Source organism: Struthio camelus, chromosome 9, assembly GCF_040807025.1.
Source record: "Struthio camelus isolate bStrCam1 chromosome 9, bStrCam1.hap1, whole genome shotgun sequence".
Taxonomy (NCBI): Eukaryota; Metazoa; Chordata; class Aves; order Struthioniformes; family Struthionidae; genus Struthio; species Struthio camelus.
The window spans coordinates 18,973,817-18,988,975 of record NC_090950.1 but is presented as its reverse complement, the minus strand read 5'-3'; the positions used below and the strand labels follow the sequence as shown (position 1 = coordinate 18,988,975).

Sequence of the window (15,159 nt, the reverse complement as noted above, 5' to 3'; positions counted from 1 at the left end):
GAAGAGCAGCTGGTACATGGTGGTCCTTCAGGCAGAGGGGTATCCCTGGGGAGGGGACGAGGAGCCTCTTCTGGCAGGAAATACAGGCCACATGCTTCTTGGGCTTGTTCCAGAGCTGCTTGTGGCAGTCTTCCCCAGGGCCAGGCCCTTGCTTTAGGAAGCCTTGCAGCCCTAGGAATCAGTCTGTGATACCGCCAGGGCAGGCAAGGATCTACTGTGCGAGGGGGAAAGCAATGCGGAGCCCAGTGGCCAGGCTCTCTCAGGGGACGGCAAACGGGTGTCTGTTAGCAGACGCTGGCTCCTCTAGAAACCGATGATGAATGGGTCCGAAAGCTGCCGAGTCATGCTAGGATTATGGCGATGCTTTGTAGAGACGGAAGTGATGCTGTTTCTCAGCTGAAACCGTCCATCTGGCATCGTCCACGGCGAGCATGGTTCACAGGTAGACTCAAGGCTGCGTGTTTGTGGCTAGAGAAGGATGTGCAAGAGGATCTGTTTGCTCTCCCCACCCTTGCCTGCCTTGAGCTGCTGCAGGGGGTGCTGCCAAGCCGGTGTCTGGGTTGTTCCAGAGTGCTTTGTCCAGGTTTGATGGTGCCTGTCAGTATGTCAGCGTGGCTTGTGCTTTGTTTCAGACGGCTACTACATCTACCTGCAAGGCAGCAATGCCCTCAACGGTTTTGTGGCTCAGCTGGTCAGTCCGGTGTGCAGTTCAGAAGGACCGCACTGCTTCCGCTTCTGGTATCACATGTACGGAGTGGCTGAAACAATGGCCCTGCGGGTGTACGTGGCTAAGAACGAAGAGTTGGTGATGATCTGGAGCAGTGTTGGGAACCAGGGGGACAGATGGAACATGGGAGAGGTCACGGTGCACAGCACAGGAAACATGCAGGTAGGGCAGAGGATCTGACTGCCCTTTGAGGCAGACCGTGCTTTGAAACGGCGCTTCCTGTGTGCGACTGGAGCTAATGCTGGAAACCAACCCTTTCCCTAGATTGTCCTTGAGGGAGAATGGGGTGAAGATTTCCGGAGCGATGTAGCATTGGATGATCTGTCCATCAGGAAGGGATACTGCCCAGGTTTGTTTCCCACTTGGGGTCCTGGGGTCCTGTTTTCCCCTGGGGTCCTGTTGCGGTGGCGCTGGGGTGCTTGGGAAGGGTGGACCAGGGGCCTGGAAGAAAACTCGCATGCTGACGCAGATCTCCTCCCCCTCTGTCTTGCTGTAGGTCCATCCACACCCAAACCCCCGACCGCCTTGCCAAACACCACAACACAGCCTCCACCTACAGCGCCACCAACAGGCACGCCAAGCTCAGGTACTGTGGTTTCCCATCCGCAGCTTTTGCTGTTGGTGGTAAGCTGCTTGGTTTGTGTTCTTCGTGGCGCAGAGCTGAGGCACGGAGCGGCTGTAGTGGAGGGCGGAGCTTCTCCTTGTGTCTCCCAAGCGCCCTGGGGGGGCACAGTTGGGCTGCTGTTTGTTTTGTTTTCCTCCCCCTCCCCGTGGGATCCCTGCGGGATCCCTGCCCTGGGGTCCTGTTGCGGTGGCGCTGGGGTGCTTGGGAAGGGTGGACCAGGGGCCTGGAAGAAAACTCGCATGCTGACGCAGATCTCCTCCCCCTCTGTCTTGCTGTAGGTCCATCCACACCCAAACCCCCGACCGCCTTGCCAAACACCACAACACAGCCTCCACCTACAGCGCCACCAACAGGCACGCCAAGCTCAGGTACTGTGGTTTCCCATCCGCAGCTTTTGCTGTTGGTGGTAAGCTGCTTGGTTTGTGTTCTTCGTGGCGCAGAGCTGAGGCACGGAGTGGCTGTAGTGGAGGGGCGGAGCTTCTCCTTGTGTCTCCCAAGCGCCCTGGGGGGGCACAGTTGGGCTGCTGTTTGTTTTGTTTTCCCCCCCCCTCCCCGTGGGATCCCTGCGGGATCCCTGCCCTGGGGTCCTGTTGCGGTGGCGCTGGGGTGCTTGGGAAGGGTGGACCAGGGGCCTGGAAGAAAACTCGCATGCTGACGCAGATCTCCTCCCCCTCTGTCTTGCTGTAGGTCCATCCACACCCAAACCCCCGACCGCCTTGCCAAACACCACAACACAGCCTCCACCTACAGCGCCGCCAACAGGCACGCCAAGCTCAGGTACTGTGGTTTCCCATCCGCAGCTTTTGCTGTTGGTGGTAAGCTGCTTGGTTTGTGTTCTTCGTGGCGCAGAGCTGAGGCACGGAGCGGCTGTAGTGGAGGGGCGGAGCTTCTCCTTGTGTCTCCCAAGCGCCCTGGGGGGGCACAGTTGGGCTGCTGTTTGTTTTGTTTTCCCCCCCCTCCCCGTGGGGTCCCTGCGGGATCCCTGCCCTGGGGTCCTGTTGCGGTGGCGCTGGGGTGCTTGGGAAGGGTGGACCAGGGGCCTGGAAGAAAACTCGCATGCTGACGCAGATCTCCTCCCCCTCTGTCTTGCTGTAGGTCCATCCACACCCAAACCCCCGACCGCCTTGCCAAACACCACAACAAAGCCTCCACCTACAGCGCCACCAACAGGCACGCCGAGCTCAGGTACTGTGGTTTCCCATCCGCAGCTTTTGCTGTTGGTGGTAAGCTGCTTGGTTTGTGTTCTTCGTGGCGCAGAGCTGTGGCACGGAGTGGCTGTAGTGGAGGGGCGGAGCTTCTCCTTGTGTCTCCCAAGCGCCCTGGGGGGGCACAGTTGGGCTGCTGTTTGTTTTGTTTTCCCCCCCCTCCCCGTGGGATCCCTGCGGGATCCCTGCCCTGGGGTCCTGTTGCGGTGGTGCTGGGGTGCTTGGGAAGGGTGGACCAGGGGCCTGGAAGAAAACTCGCATGCTGACGCAGATCTCCTCCCCCTCTGTCTTGCTGTAGGTCCATCCACACCCAAACCCCCGACCGCCTTGCCAAACACCACAACACAGCCTCCACCTACAGCGCCGCCAACAGGCACGCCAAGCTCAGGTACTGTGGTTTCCCATCCGCAGCTTTTGCTGTTGGTGGTAAGCTGCTTGGTTTGTGTTCTTCGTGGCGCAGAGCTGAGGCACGGAGCGGCTGTAGTGGAGGGCGGAGCTTCTCCTTGTGTCTCCCAAGCGCCCTGGGGGGGCACAGTTGGGCTGCTGTTTGTTTTGTTTTCCCCCCCCTCCCCGTGGGGTCCCTGCGGGATCCCTGCCCTGGGGTCCTGTTGCGGTGGTGCTGGGGTGCTTGGGAAGGGTGGACCAGGGGCCTGGAAGAAAACTCGCATGCTGACGCAGATCTCCTCCCCCTCTGTCTTGCTGTAGGTCCATCCACACCCAAACCCCCGACCGCCTTGCCAAACACCACAACACAGCCTCCACCTACAGCGCCGCCAACAGGCACGCCGAGCTCAGGTACTGTGGTTTCCCATCCGCAGCTTTTGCTGTTGGTGGTAAGCTGCTTGGTTTGTGTTCTTCGTGGCGCAGAGCTGTGGCACGGAGTGGCTGTAGTGGAGGGGCGGAGCTTCTCCTTGTGTCTCCCAAGCGCCCTGGGGGGGCACAGTTGGGCTGCTGTTTGTTTTGTTTTCCCCCCCCTCCCCGTGGGATCCCTGCGGGATCCCTGCCCTGGGGTCCTGTTGCGGTGGCGCTGGGGTGCTTGGGAAGGGTGGACCAGGGGCCTGGAAGAAAACTCGCATGCTGACGCAGATCTCCTCCCCCTCTGTCTTGCTGTAGGTCCATCCACACCCAAACCCCCGACCGCCTTGCCAAACACCACAACAAAGCCTCCACCTACAGCGCCACCAACAGGCACGCCGAGCTCAGGTACTGTGGTTTCCCATCCGCAGCTTTTGCTGTTGGTGGTAAGCTGCTTGGTTTGTGTTCTTCGTGGCGCAGAGCTGAGGCACGGAGCGGCTGTAGTGGAGGGCGGAGCTTCTCCTTGTGTCTCCCAAGCGCCCTGGGGGGGCACAGTTGGGCTGCTGTTTGTTTTGTTTTCCCCCCCCTCCCCGTGGGGTCCCTGCGGGATCCCTGCCCTGGGGTCCTGTTGCGGTGGCGCTGGGGTGCTTGGGAAGGGTGGACCAGGGGCCTGGAAGAAAACTCGCATGCTGACGCAGATCTCCTCCCCCTCTGTCTTGCTGTAGGTCCATCCACACCCAAACCCCCGACCGCCTTGCCAAACACCACAACACAGCCTCCACCTACAGCGCCACCAACAGGCACGCCAAGCTCAGGTACTGTGGTTTCCCATCCGCAGCTTTTGCTGTTGGTGGTAAGCTGCTTGGTTTGTGTTCTTCGTGGCGCAGAGCTGAGGCACGGAGTGGCTGTAGTGGAGGGGCGGAGCTTCTCCTTGTGTCTCCCAAGCGCCCTGGGGGGGCATAGTTGGGCTGCTGTTTGTTTTGTTTTCCCCCCACCTCCCCGTGGGATCCCTGCGGGATCCCTGCCCTGGGGTCCTGTTGCGGTGGTGCTGGGGTGCTTGGGAAGGGTGGACCAGGGGCCTGGAAGAAAACTCGCATGCTGACGCAGATCTCCTCCCCCTCTGTCTTGCTGTAGGTCCATCCACACCCAAACCCCCGACCGCCTTGCCAAACACCACAACACAGCCTCCACCTACAGCGCCGCCAACAGGCACGCCGAGCTCAGGTACTGTGGTTTCCCATCCGCAGCTTTTGCTGTTGGTGGTAAGCTGCTTGGTTTGTGTTCTTCGTGGCGCAGAGCTGAGGCACGGAGCGGCTGTAGTGGAGGGGCGGAGCTTCTCCTTGTGTCTCCCAAGCGCCCTGGGGGGGCACAGTTGGGCTGCTGTTTGTTTTGTTTTCCCCCCCCTCCCCGTGGGGTCCCTGCGGGATCCCTGCCCTGGGGTCCTGTTGCGGTGGCGCTGGGGTGCTTGGGAAGGGTGGACCAGGGGCCTGGAAGAAAACTCGCATGCTGACGCAGATCTCCTCCCCCTCTGTCTTGCTGTAGGTCCATCCACACCCAAACCCCCGACCGCCTTGCCAAACACCACAACAAAGCCTCCACCTACAGCGCCACCAACAGGCACGCCGAGCTCAGGTACTGTGGTTTCCCATCCGCAGCTTTTGCTGTTGGTGGTAAGCTGCTTGGTTTGTGTTCTTCGTGGCGCAGAGCTGTGGCACGGAGTGGCTGTAGTGGAGGGGCGGAGCTTCTCCTTGTGTCTCCCAAGCGCCCTGGGGGGGCACAGTTGGGCTGCTGTTTGTTTTGTTTTCCCCCCCCTCCCCGTGGGATCCCTGCGGGATCCCTGCCCTGGGGTCCTGTTGCGGTGGCGCTGGGGTGCTTGGGAAGGGTGGACCGGGGGCCTGGAAGAAAACTCGCATGCTGACGCAGATCTCCTCCCCCTCTGTCTTGCTGTAGGTCCATCCACACCCAAACCCCCGACCACCTTGCCAAACACCACAACAAAGCCTCCACCTACAGCGCCGCCAACAGGCACGCCGAGCTCAGGTACTGTGGTTTCCCATCCGCAGCTTTTGCTGTTGGTGGTAAGCTGCTTGGTTTGTGTTCTTCGTGGCGCAGAGCTGTGGCACGGAGTGGCTGTAGTGGAGGGGCGGAGCTTCTCCTTGTGTCTCCCAAGCGCCCTGGGGGGGCACAGTTGGGCTGCTGTTTGTTTTGTTTTCCCCCCACCTCCCCGTGGGATCCCTGCGGGATCCCTGCCCTGGGGTCCTGTTGCGGTGGCGCTGGGGTGCTTGGGAAGGGTGGACCAGGGGCCTGGAAGAAAACTCGCATGCTGACGCAGATCTCCTCCCCCTCTGTCTTGCTGTAGGTCCATCCACACCCAAACCCCCGACCGCCTTGCCAAACACCACAACACAGCCTCCACCTACAGCGCCACCAACAGGCACGCCAAGCTCAGGTACTGTGGTTTCCCATCCGCAGCTTTTGCTGTTGGTGGTAAGCTGCTTGGTTTGTGTTCTTCGTGGCGCAGAGCTGTGGCACGGAGTGGCTGTAGTGGAGGGGCGGAGCTTCTCCTTGTGTCTCCCAAGCGCCCTGGGGGGGCACAGTTGGGCTGCTGTTTGTTTTGTTTTCCCCCCCCTCCCCGTGGGGTCCCTGCGGGATCCCTGCCCTGGGGTCCTGTTGCGGTGGCGCTGGGGTGCTTGGGAAGGGTGGACCAGGGGCCTGGAAGAAAACTCGCATGCTGACGCAGATCTCCTCCCCCTCTGTCTTGCTGTAGGTCCATCCACACCCAAACCCCCGACCGCCTTGCCAAACACCACAACACAGCCTCCACCTACAGCGCCACCAACAGGCACGCCGAGCTCAGGTACTGTGGTTTCCCATCCGCAGCTTTTGCTGTTGGTGGTAAGCTGCTTGGTTTGTGTTCTTCGTGGCGCAGAGCTGAGGCACGGAGTGGCTGTAGTGGAGGGGCGGAGCTTCTCCTTGTGTCTCCCAAGCGCCCTGGGGGGGCACAGTTGGGCTGCTGTTTGTTTTGTTTTCCCCCCCCCTCCCCGTGGGATCCCTGCGGGATCCCTGCCCTGGGGTCCTGTTGCGGTGGCGCTGGGGTGCTTGGGAAGGGTGGACCAGGGGCCTGGAAGAAAACTCGCATGCTGACGCAGATCTCCTCCCCCTCTGTCTTGCTGTAGGTCCATCCACACCCAAACCCCCGACCGCCTTGCCAAACACCACAACACAGCCTCCACCTACAGCGCCGCCAACAGGCACGCCGAGCTCAGGTACTGTGGTTTCCCATCCGCAGCTTTTGCTGTTGGTGGTAAGCTGCTTGGTTTGTGTTCTTCGTGGCGCAGAGCTGAGGCACGGAGTGGCTGTAGTGGAGGGGCGGAGCTTCTCCTTGTGTCTCCCAAGCGCCCTGGGGGGGCACAGTTGGGCTGCTGTTTGTTTTGTTTTCCCCCCACCTCCCCGTGGGATCCCTGCGGGATCCCTGCCCTGGGGTCCTGTTGCGGTGGTGCTGGGGTGCTTGGGAAGGGTGGACCAGGGGCCTGGAAGAAAACTCGCATGCTGACGCAGATCTCCTCCCCCTCTGTCTTGCTGTAGGTCCATCCACACCCAAACCCCCGACCGCCTTGCCAAACACCACAACACAGCCTCCACCTACAGCGCCACCAACAGGCACGCCAAGCTCAGGTACTGTGGTTTCCCATCCGCAGCTTTTGCTGTTGGTGGTAAGCTGCTTGGTTTGTGTTCTTCGTGGCGCAGAGCTGTGGCACGGAGTGGCTGTAGTGGAGGGGCGGAGCTTCTCCTTGTGTCTCCCAAGCGCCCTGGGGGGGCACAGTTGGGCTGCTGTTTGTTTTGTTTTCCCCCCCCTCCCCGTGGGATCCCTGCGGGATCCCTGCCCTGGGGTCCTGTTGCGGTGGCGCTGGGGTGCTTGGGAAGGGTGGACCGGGGGCCTGGAAGAAAACTCGCATGTTGACGCAGATCTCCTCCCCCTCTGTCTTGCTGTAGGTCCATCCACACCCAAACCCCCGACCGCCTTGCCAAACACCACAACAAAGCCTCCACCTACAGCGCCACCAACAGGCACGCCGAGTTCAGGTACTGTGGTTTCCCATCCGCAGCTTTTGCTGTTGGTGGTAAGCTGCTTGGTTTGTGTTCTTCGTGGCGCAGAGCTGTGGCACGGAGCGGCTGTAGTGGAGGGGCGGCTCCAGGGCCATTATTGCTCGTTGAGGCAGTCTGTGCAGTTTCTGCCCTGAGAAGGAGCTTGTCAGGGAGGAGTGAGTTTGCATGTGCATTGTCTCTCCCATAGCCGATGTGACTACACCGTCACCGAGCCCCAGCACCGCCCCATCTTCGACAGAGAATCCGACACCAACACCGCCGCCAGGCTCAGGTGAACAGAGTAGAGCAGTCATGGGGGGCTGTAGTGCTTTGTGCAGGGTGGGCAGGGGAGAAGAGGCGTCAGGAGCTGTTTAATGGAACGCTTCCTGTGGCCTTCCCTCTGTCAGGGACCTGTGTGGTGGAAGGAGACCCTCACTACCACACGTTCGACAAGCAAATTCACCACTTCATGGGCACCTGCACCTACACCCTCTCCAAGCTGTGCGAGAGCAACAGCTCCCTGCCCTACTTCAACGTGGAAGCGGCCAACGAGCACAGGGGAGGCAACACTCGCGTGTCCTACGTCCGATACGTGGACGTCGATGTGTCTGGCCAGCGGATAAGGCTGGGGAAGGGCGGAGTGGTGACGGTAAGCCCAAGGGGGAGCGACGGCGGGGCTGTGGCTGCAAGAGGAGAGAGCCGTGCCGAATGGGTTGCAGCAACCGTGCCTCGCCTGCTGTCCTTCCAGGTCAATGGAGTGGAAGAGGTCCTGCCCTGCACCCCATCAGCAGGCGTGCAGGTCTCGTCCAGTGGGTTCTACACCGTGGTCTCAACAGACTTTGGCTTGAGAGTGAAGTTTGACGGGAACCATCGGGTGGAGGTGACGCTTCCGAGCACCTTTGGGCAGAGGGTCTGTGGCATGTGTGGGAACTACAACGGGATGGCAGCGGACGACTTCCTGAACCCGGAGGGGGTGCCGGAGCCAGACTCCACCAGCCTGGGCAACAGCTGGCAGGTGTCCAACGACAGCAGGTGCGTGGCCCCTGGCAGGCCTGGGAATGTGTCAGGCGTGGGGAGGGTGAGATACCAGGAGACGCCCACAGATAACCCAGGGGCCCTTCCCCCTGCCTTTCCACAGCTGCTCACCCGGACCAATCCCCAGCCCGGTCTGCAACGAGACGGACAAGCAAGTCATTGCCAGCAGCCGCTTCTGCGGACTCCTCACTGACACCAGTGGCCCGTTTGAGTTGTGCCATGCTGTCCTGAGCCCCAGTGGTTACTTCAACACCTGCCTTTACGACCTGTGTGAGCTGGGGCTGGATCGCGAGGCCCTGTGCAACAGTTTGCAGTCCTATGCGGACGTCTGCCAGTCGCTCGGTGTGAAGATTCCCGCGTGGAGGAACGCAACGTTCTGCCGTAAGTCAGCACCGAGACGTATTGCTCTGCTGACCCTGTTGGGCCACAGTCTCGTTGGTTCAAGGTCTCCATTTTTCCTCGGAAAGTGGGTTTGGAAGGGGGAAAAATGCCATTTCCCTGTGCTGGCTGATGACTGTGGGAGGACCGTTTGTCAGCGGAGTTCACATGCAGGTCCTTTCCATGCAGGAGGCATTGTAAGGGGCCAGCTGGTGGGATTTAGTTTCCTAAATAGGCAGTTGCTGTTTAGTGACCATAAGAGGACTCCTTGTGGAGGAATCCTGACGATATCCCTGGTATTCCATTTCTCTTGGCAGCCATCACGTGCCCTGCCAACAGCCACTACGAGCCGTGCGCTGCAGCCTGCCCTGCTACCTGTGTTGACCCAACAGCACCCTATACCTGCGGCCTGCCATGCGTGGAGGGATGCGTGTGCGACAGCGGGTACCTGCTCTACAATGGCCGATGCGTGCCCAGCCAGCAGTGCGGGTGTTGGCACAACGGGCAGCACTACCCCGTGGGCTCGGTGTTCTGGACGGACAACACCTGCTCCTCAAAGTGCACGTGTCCAGGGCGGGGGAGCAAAGTCCAGTGCTCCAGTGCCTCCTGCCCTGCAGGCCAGTACTGCGGGGTGCAGGACGGGAAACCCGGCTGCTTCCCGTACTCTTACGGCACCTGCCATGTTCACGGTGACCCGCACTACAACACCTTTGACAAGGTGATGCACAACTTCATGGGGAACTGCACCTACACCCTGGCCAAAGTGTGCTCCAATGCCACCTCCCTGCCCTACTTCAATATTGAGGCCAAGAACGAGCATCGTGGGAACCCCAGGGTGTCCTACGTGCGTGAAGTCCTGGTGGAGGTGTACGGAGAACGCATTGCAATTGTCAAGAACGAGCGGAGCCAAGTGCTGGTAGGGAGCTGGGCTGGCATGAGGGCGGAGCGGCTGGAAGACGGCGGTGGCTTTTCTTGGCAGGGTCTTGCCTGAACCAGACCCTTTTGTCCCAGGCCCTGGGTGGGCTCCCCATAAACCCCGGGGGCGCTCTCTCCACGGTGCTTCCATTGTGGGAAGGGCTGGAGGAGGAAGAGGGAAGGAGGGAAGAATGTGGCCAGTGTTGAACACAGGCCCCCGCGCAGTGCAGAGAAGAGGCAGGGCTGGCCAAGCCTCGGGGCGCCCATGCGTGAGGGGAGCGTGGGCGCTGGTGTGCTGTGCTGGGTTCTGGGGCCTGTTTTCCCTGTGAGGGAGGCCTCAGGGAGGCTGCGTGCAAGCCCAGGGCTCACTGGGGTGTGTCTGCCCTAGGTCAACGGGGTGCGCCAGACCCTGCCGGTGAGCGCAGCGGGAGGTGCCGTCACAGTGAGCAGGAGCGGCCGCTACATCAGCCTGGAGACAGGCTTCAGCCTGAGAGTGTCTTACGACGCCGACCACTCGGTGGAGGTGAAGGTGCCCACGACCTACTTCAACCTGACCTGTGGCATGTGCGGGAACTTCAACGGCCGGGGTCAGGACGACTACATGATGCCCAACGGGCAGCAAGCCGCAGACTCCACCACGCTGGGAGAGAGCTGGAAGGTCCCAGGCGACGACCCCTCTTGCGGTGTCCCCGACCCCCCTGCACCCTGCAGTGCAGAAGAGGAGAAGCTCTACCAGTCAGACGGGTTCTGTGGCATGCTGACCGCCAGGCCTGGCTCTTTTGAGAACTGCCACTCTGTGATCAACCCCCAGAACTACTTTGAGTCCTGCTTCTACGACCTTTGTGCCCTGAACGGTGGCCGGGAGGTCCTGTGTGGTGCTCTGGAGGCCTACGCTGATGCGTGCCAGGTGGCGGGCGTGACTCTTCTTCCCTGGAGGAATGCCACCTTCTGCCGTGAGTACCTACCTTGGATTTCCCAGCGGAAAACTTGCCGCCTCCTGTGTGCCAAACCTGTGGCCACAGCATTTCTTGCCAAATCTTTAGCCTTCCCTTTCCCAGAAAGTAGCCATTTCTTGAGGGCTTTTCTGGTCCTAATTGTCCTCATCCCCTTGCAGCCCTGCTGTGCCCTGCCAACACCTACTATGACCCTTGCATGACCGGCTGTCCTGCCACCTGCCTCGACCGACAAGCCCCACAGAACTGTTCCAAGCCCTGCGTGGAGGGCTGTGCATGCACCTCTGGCTTTTTGCTCAGCGGAGACGCCTGTGTGCCCGAGGCTCACTGTGGCTGCCTCTTTGAGGGCATCTACTTCAGCGTGAGTGAAAGCCCTGCCCCAGCTTGCTCCCCTCCCAGGGCACCTGTTTTCCTCTGTTTCCCTGCCTGATGCGCTGGTGCTCCGTGTTTCTCTGCCTGCAGGAAGGCGAGCGCTTTGTGAGCGAGAACTGCACTCGCCAGTGCCGGTGTGAAGCCAAAGGCCAGATGGTTTGCTCTGCGCTGTCCTGTGGTGAGGATGAGGTCTGCAAGATCCAGAATGGCCACAGGGGCTGTTACCCAGCCAGCAGTGCTCTCTGCCACATCTACGGGGACCCGCATTACAGCACCTTCGATGGGAAGCTTCACCACTTCCAGGGCTCTTGCAACTACACAGTGGTGACGGGCTGCGGCAACTCCTCCGTTGGGTTCACTGTCACCACCCGCAACGAGCATCGGGGCAGCCAGAGCTGGACAGCCCTTAACTCTGTGGCGCTGTCTGTGGAAGGCCTCCACATCGCACTGCAGAAGAACAAGGCAGTCTACGTAAGCCCCTCATTTTTAGACCTGGGAACTACCGTCTTCCAAAGTACCATTTCTTGGTTGCCTTCCCCACCCGGTTTCCTTTCAGGAAATCAGCTTGAATACTTGAGCCTCCAAGAAGCGCTCAACATTCCCTGAGCGTGCTGGCACGCTCATGGAAGAGCGTGGTGGGTCTCTGAGTGGGGAGGAGATGACTGCAAGCACAGCGACCGATGTTCTGCTTGCTTGCCTGAGCCTTGTGTGCGCCGTGTGTAGAGTAGCTGCTGTCCCTGTACGTCTGGGCAGGGTTTCCCGTGCCTTCCGCGCTTCTGACTCCCTGGGCCCTGGCACCACGGCAGGGAAGAACACTGACTTTTCAGTGGAGGGCACGTCTTTATGTTTCTCTCTCCCTCTCTCTCCCGTATTCAGATCAATGGTGTTCCGGCCTCCCTGCCTGCTTCTCCTATCCCCAGCGTGACCGTTTCCCTGAGTGGCTCCTACGTGCAAGTTTCTACGAGGCTGGGCCTGCAGCTGCAGTTCAACGGGGACCATGAGCTCCTAGTGAGGGTGTCTGAGAAGCACAAGGGCAAGCTGTGTGGGTTGTGTGGGACGTACACCGGGAGCCAGCAGGACGACTTCATGAGACCCGACGGGGTGATAGTGCCTGATTTCAATGACTTTGGAGCCAGCTGGATGGTGCCGGACAATGACTGGCCGTGAGTCCTTGTCCTGCAGCGTGGATAACAGATGAAGGGGAGCCTGGGAGACAGCGGTTGTGGGTGGAACAAGGAGGGAGGGTCGGGAATGGCAGAGAGGAGGTGGTTGCGGGAAGGTCTCCGGAGCAGCAGACCTGTGGCCCTTGAGTCCGCCCTGCTCTGCTTCATTCGTGTCTGGGATGTCGTGCCTGCAGATAGATTCCAGGCATGCGGCTGCTCCCCTTTCCCCTTTCCCCTGAGGGCTAGCTCACTAGGGTTGGTGTCAGGTCCCCGCTGTGCGGTTCTCCGGTGGGGTTCACGGTGCTTTCTCCCTGTAGGTGCCATGCTCTGGGGTCCTTGGTGACCTCTGTGCAGGGCCCTGCATCCCACTCTGCACACTCACTGTTCCTGACCCCGAAGAGAGTGCTCGGGGGGGATGGAGGGGGTGGGAGGGTTGGTGGGCACGGTGCTCCTCCCGAGCTGTTGTGGCGCCAACTGTTTCAGCCGTTTGTTTTTGCCTGCCTGATGCCACAGAGGAGAGTGGTGACTATGGGCCGTGTTCCTAACCCTTGCAAATGAAATCTGGGGTGTGTGTTTCCTTGGCAAGGGGTCTGGACTCCACAGGCTGAGGCTTTGCATGGGGAAGAAGTCAGGAAATGGTGTGGCTGGGGTGCACAGGCTGCTGTGACCTCAGGGGTATCCATCTGCTTTGTAGGTGTGACCCAACCATCTTCCCGCCTGCGTCCTGCTCCCCCTCCCAGGAGGAGGCAGCTAACAAGCAGTGTGCAGTCCTCACGCAACTTGGCGGCCCGTTCCAGCCATGCCATGCGGTTCTGCCACCCAAATCCTACTTTGAGAGCTGTGTCTATGACCAGTGTGCCACCGGGGGCAGCACAGAGCAGCTGTGCAATGACCTGGAGGCCTACGCTGCCGCCTGCACCCAGGCAGGAGTCACTCTGGGAGACTGGAGCGCTGGCACTGTCTGTGGTAAATGTCTCGTTTGTGTTTGTGTTCAAGAGTGAGCGGTAAGAGTCTCCCTCTCCCTCCACATACTCTGTGGATGTGAGTAGTAGTTGTCCCTTCTGGTGAGCAGATCGTGAGCATTCTTTTTCCCCTCTGTTGCATGCCTTGGCTCTAGGGCTGACAGCCTAAGGGTTAAGATCCAGGAGCCCCGCCATGTCACAGCAGCTCTGAGGGGTTGGGCACAACCCTTTCCAGCCTGGCAGTCCACAAAGGCCTTACCTCTGCTCCCCTACGTGTCCTGCCCAAAGCGTTCTGCCCAGCGCTGCCTGTCTTTGGCTCTGGAGTGGCCTCTCTGGGGTGTGTTGTCAGCAGCTTCTTAGGCCCTGGGAAGGCGGGCAACTGCCTGAGTGCTGCTAGTGGGATGGAAATGCAGTGCCAGGCAAGAGTGGTCAAGGCTGTGGTGCCTGCTGTCCCTCTTCTGTACATGAAGTGCTGCTGACAAGGGGCTGTCAGAAAAGACCTAGAGTTGTAGTGAGTCACTGGTAACATCCTGCCCATGGCTGGATGGAGGCTGTAAGGAGGCTTAGCGAGGTACCACCCAGGACCAGCGAGGTGAAGAGAGGGAGGGACAACCGGACGAGGGAGGGGGAAGAGGGAGGCAGCCTTGATTAGTGAACACCTTGGAATACCCAAGATGAAGCCGATAATCTGGGAACAACCTTGCTCCCTGGCCTATCTGTCCGCAGTTTTTCCTCTGCTACGCTGGCACACCACGTGCTTCCACTTAGTTGGCCATCCTCACCTGGCCATGAGCACGCCGGGAATGTAGGTGTCCCTGCCAGGACACAAGGAGAAGGTGTCCCTGCCCTCACTGTAGAAATTCTGCTTTTCTTTCTGCACCATATTCATCTTCCCCTGCAGCCTGCAATTTCTCCTGCACATTCGACGTTGACTTCTGTGAGTGGGTACAGGCGGACTACAGCAGCATCGACTGGATAAGGCACAAGGGGCCAACACCCTCGCCAGATACCGGCCCTTCCTATGACCACACAACAGGAGGTAGGAAGAGCAGCTGGTACATGGTGGTCCTTCAGGCAGAGGGGTATCCCTGGGGAGGGGACGAGGAGCCTCTTCTGGCAGGAAATACAGGCCACATGCTTCTTGGGCTTGTTCCAGAGCTGCTTGTGGCAGTCTTCCCCAGGGCCAGGCCCTTGCTTTAGGAAGCCTTGCAGCCCTAGGAATCAGTCTGTGATACCGCCAGGGCAGGCAAGGATCTACTGTGCGAGGGGGAAAGCAATGCGGAGCCCAGTGGCCAGGCTCTCTCAGGGGACGGCAAACGGGTGTCTGTTAGCAGACGCTGGCTCCTCTAGAAACCGATGATGAATGGGTCCGAAAGCTGCCGAGTCATGCTAGGATTATGGCGATGCTTTGTAGAGACGGAAGTGATGCTGTTTCTCAGCTGAAACCGTCCATCTGGCATCGTCCACGGCGAGCATGGTTCACAGGTAGACTCAAGGCTGCGTGTTTGTGGCTAGAGAAGGATGTGCAAGAGGATCTGTTTGCTCTCCCCACCCTTGCCTGCCTTGAGCTGCTGCAGGGGGTGCTGCCAAGCCGGTGTCTGGGTTGTTCCAGAGTGCTTTGTCCAGGTTTGATGGTGCCTGTCAGTATGTCAGCGTGGCTTGTGCTTTGTTTCAGACGGCTACTACATCTACCTGCAAGGCAGCAATGCCCTCAACGGTTTTGTGGCTCAGCTGGTCAGTCCGGTGTGCAGTTCAGAAGGACCGCACTGCTTCCGCTTCTGGTATCACATGTACGGAGTGGCTGAAACAATGGCCCTGCGGGTGTACGTGGCTAAGAACGAAGAGTTGGTGATGATCTGGAGCAGTGTTGGGAACCAGGGGGACAGATGGAACATGGGAGAGGTCACGGTGCACAGCACAGGAAACATGCAGGTAGGGCAGAG

General features: G+C 60.0%; 1 protein-coding gene across 1 annotated transcript in view; it reads left to right on the top strand.

The window, feature by feature from the left end:
• The window catches only part of LOC104148851 (IgGFc-binding protein), an 87,437-nt gene that overhangs the window by 39,650 nt on the left and 32,628 nt on the right, over nucleotides 1–15,159 (top strand). The window contains exons 54-80 of the mRNA XM_068954737.1: nucleotides 633–889; nucleotides 992–1,076; nucleotides 1,224–1,344; nucleotides 2,448–2,537; nucleotides 2,856–2,945; nucleotides 3,263–3,352; nucleotides 3,671–3,760; nucleotides 4,078–4,167; nucleotides 4,487–4,576; nucleotides 4,895–4,984; nucleotides 5,303–5,392; nucleotides 5,712–5,801; nucleotides 6,120–6,247; nucleotides 6,529–6,618; nucleotides 7,346–7,435; nucleotides 7,647–7,730; nucleotides 7,846–8,087; nucleotides 8,187–8,470; nucleotides 8,577–8,854; nucleotides 9,169–9,767; nucleotides 10,155–10,719; nucleotides 10,881–11,080; nucleotides 11,182–11,562; nucleotides 11,968–12,254; nucleotides 12,949–13,220; nucleotides 14,118–14,255; nucleotides 14,892–15,148. Of these exons, the coding sequence (XP_068810838.1) occupies nucleotides 633–889; nucleotides 992–1,076; nucleotides 1,224–1,344; nucleotides 2,448–2,537; nucleotides 2,856–2,945; nucleotides 3,263–3,352; nucleotides 3,671–3,760; nucleotides 4,078–4,167; nucleotides 4,487–4,576; nucleotides 4,895–4,984; nucleotides 5,303–5,392; nucleotides 5,712–5,801; nucleotides 6,120–6,247; nucleotides 6,529–6,618; nucleotides 7,346–7,435; nucleotides 7,647–7,730; nucleotides 7,846–8,087; nucleotides 8,187–8,470; nucleotides 8,577–8,854; nucleotides 9,169–9,767; nucleotides 10,155–10,719; nucleotides 10,881–11,080; nucleotides 11,182–11,562; nucleotides 11,968–12,254; nucleotides 12,949–13,220; nucleotides 14,118–14,255; nucleotides 14,892–15,148 (5,168 nt within the window). The remainder of the gene's footprint in view (nucleotides 1–632; nucleotides 890–991; nucleotides 1,077–1,223; nucleotides 1,345–2,447; nucleotides 2,538–2,855; nucleotides 2,946–3,262; nucleotides 3,353–3,670; nucleotides 3,761–4,077; nucleotides 4,168–4,486; nucleotides 4,577–4,894; nucleotides 4,985–5,302; nucleotides 5,393–5,711; nucleotides 5,802–6,119; nucleotides 6,248–6,528; nucleotides 6,619–7,345; nucleotides 7,436–7,646; nucleotides 7,731–7,845; nucleotides 8,088–8,186; nucleotides 8,471–8,576; nucleotides 8,855–9,168; nucleotides 9,768–10,154; nucleotides 10,720–10,880; nucleotides 11,081–11,181; nucleotides 11,563–11,967; nucleotides 12,255–12,948; nucleotides 13,221–14,117; nucleotides 14,256–14,891; nucleotides 15,149–15,159) is intronic.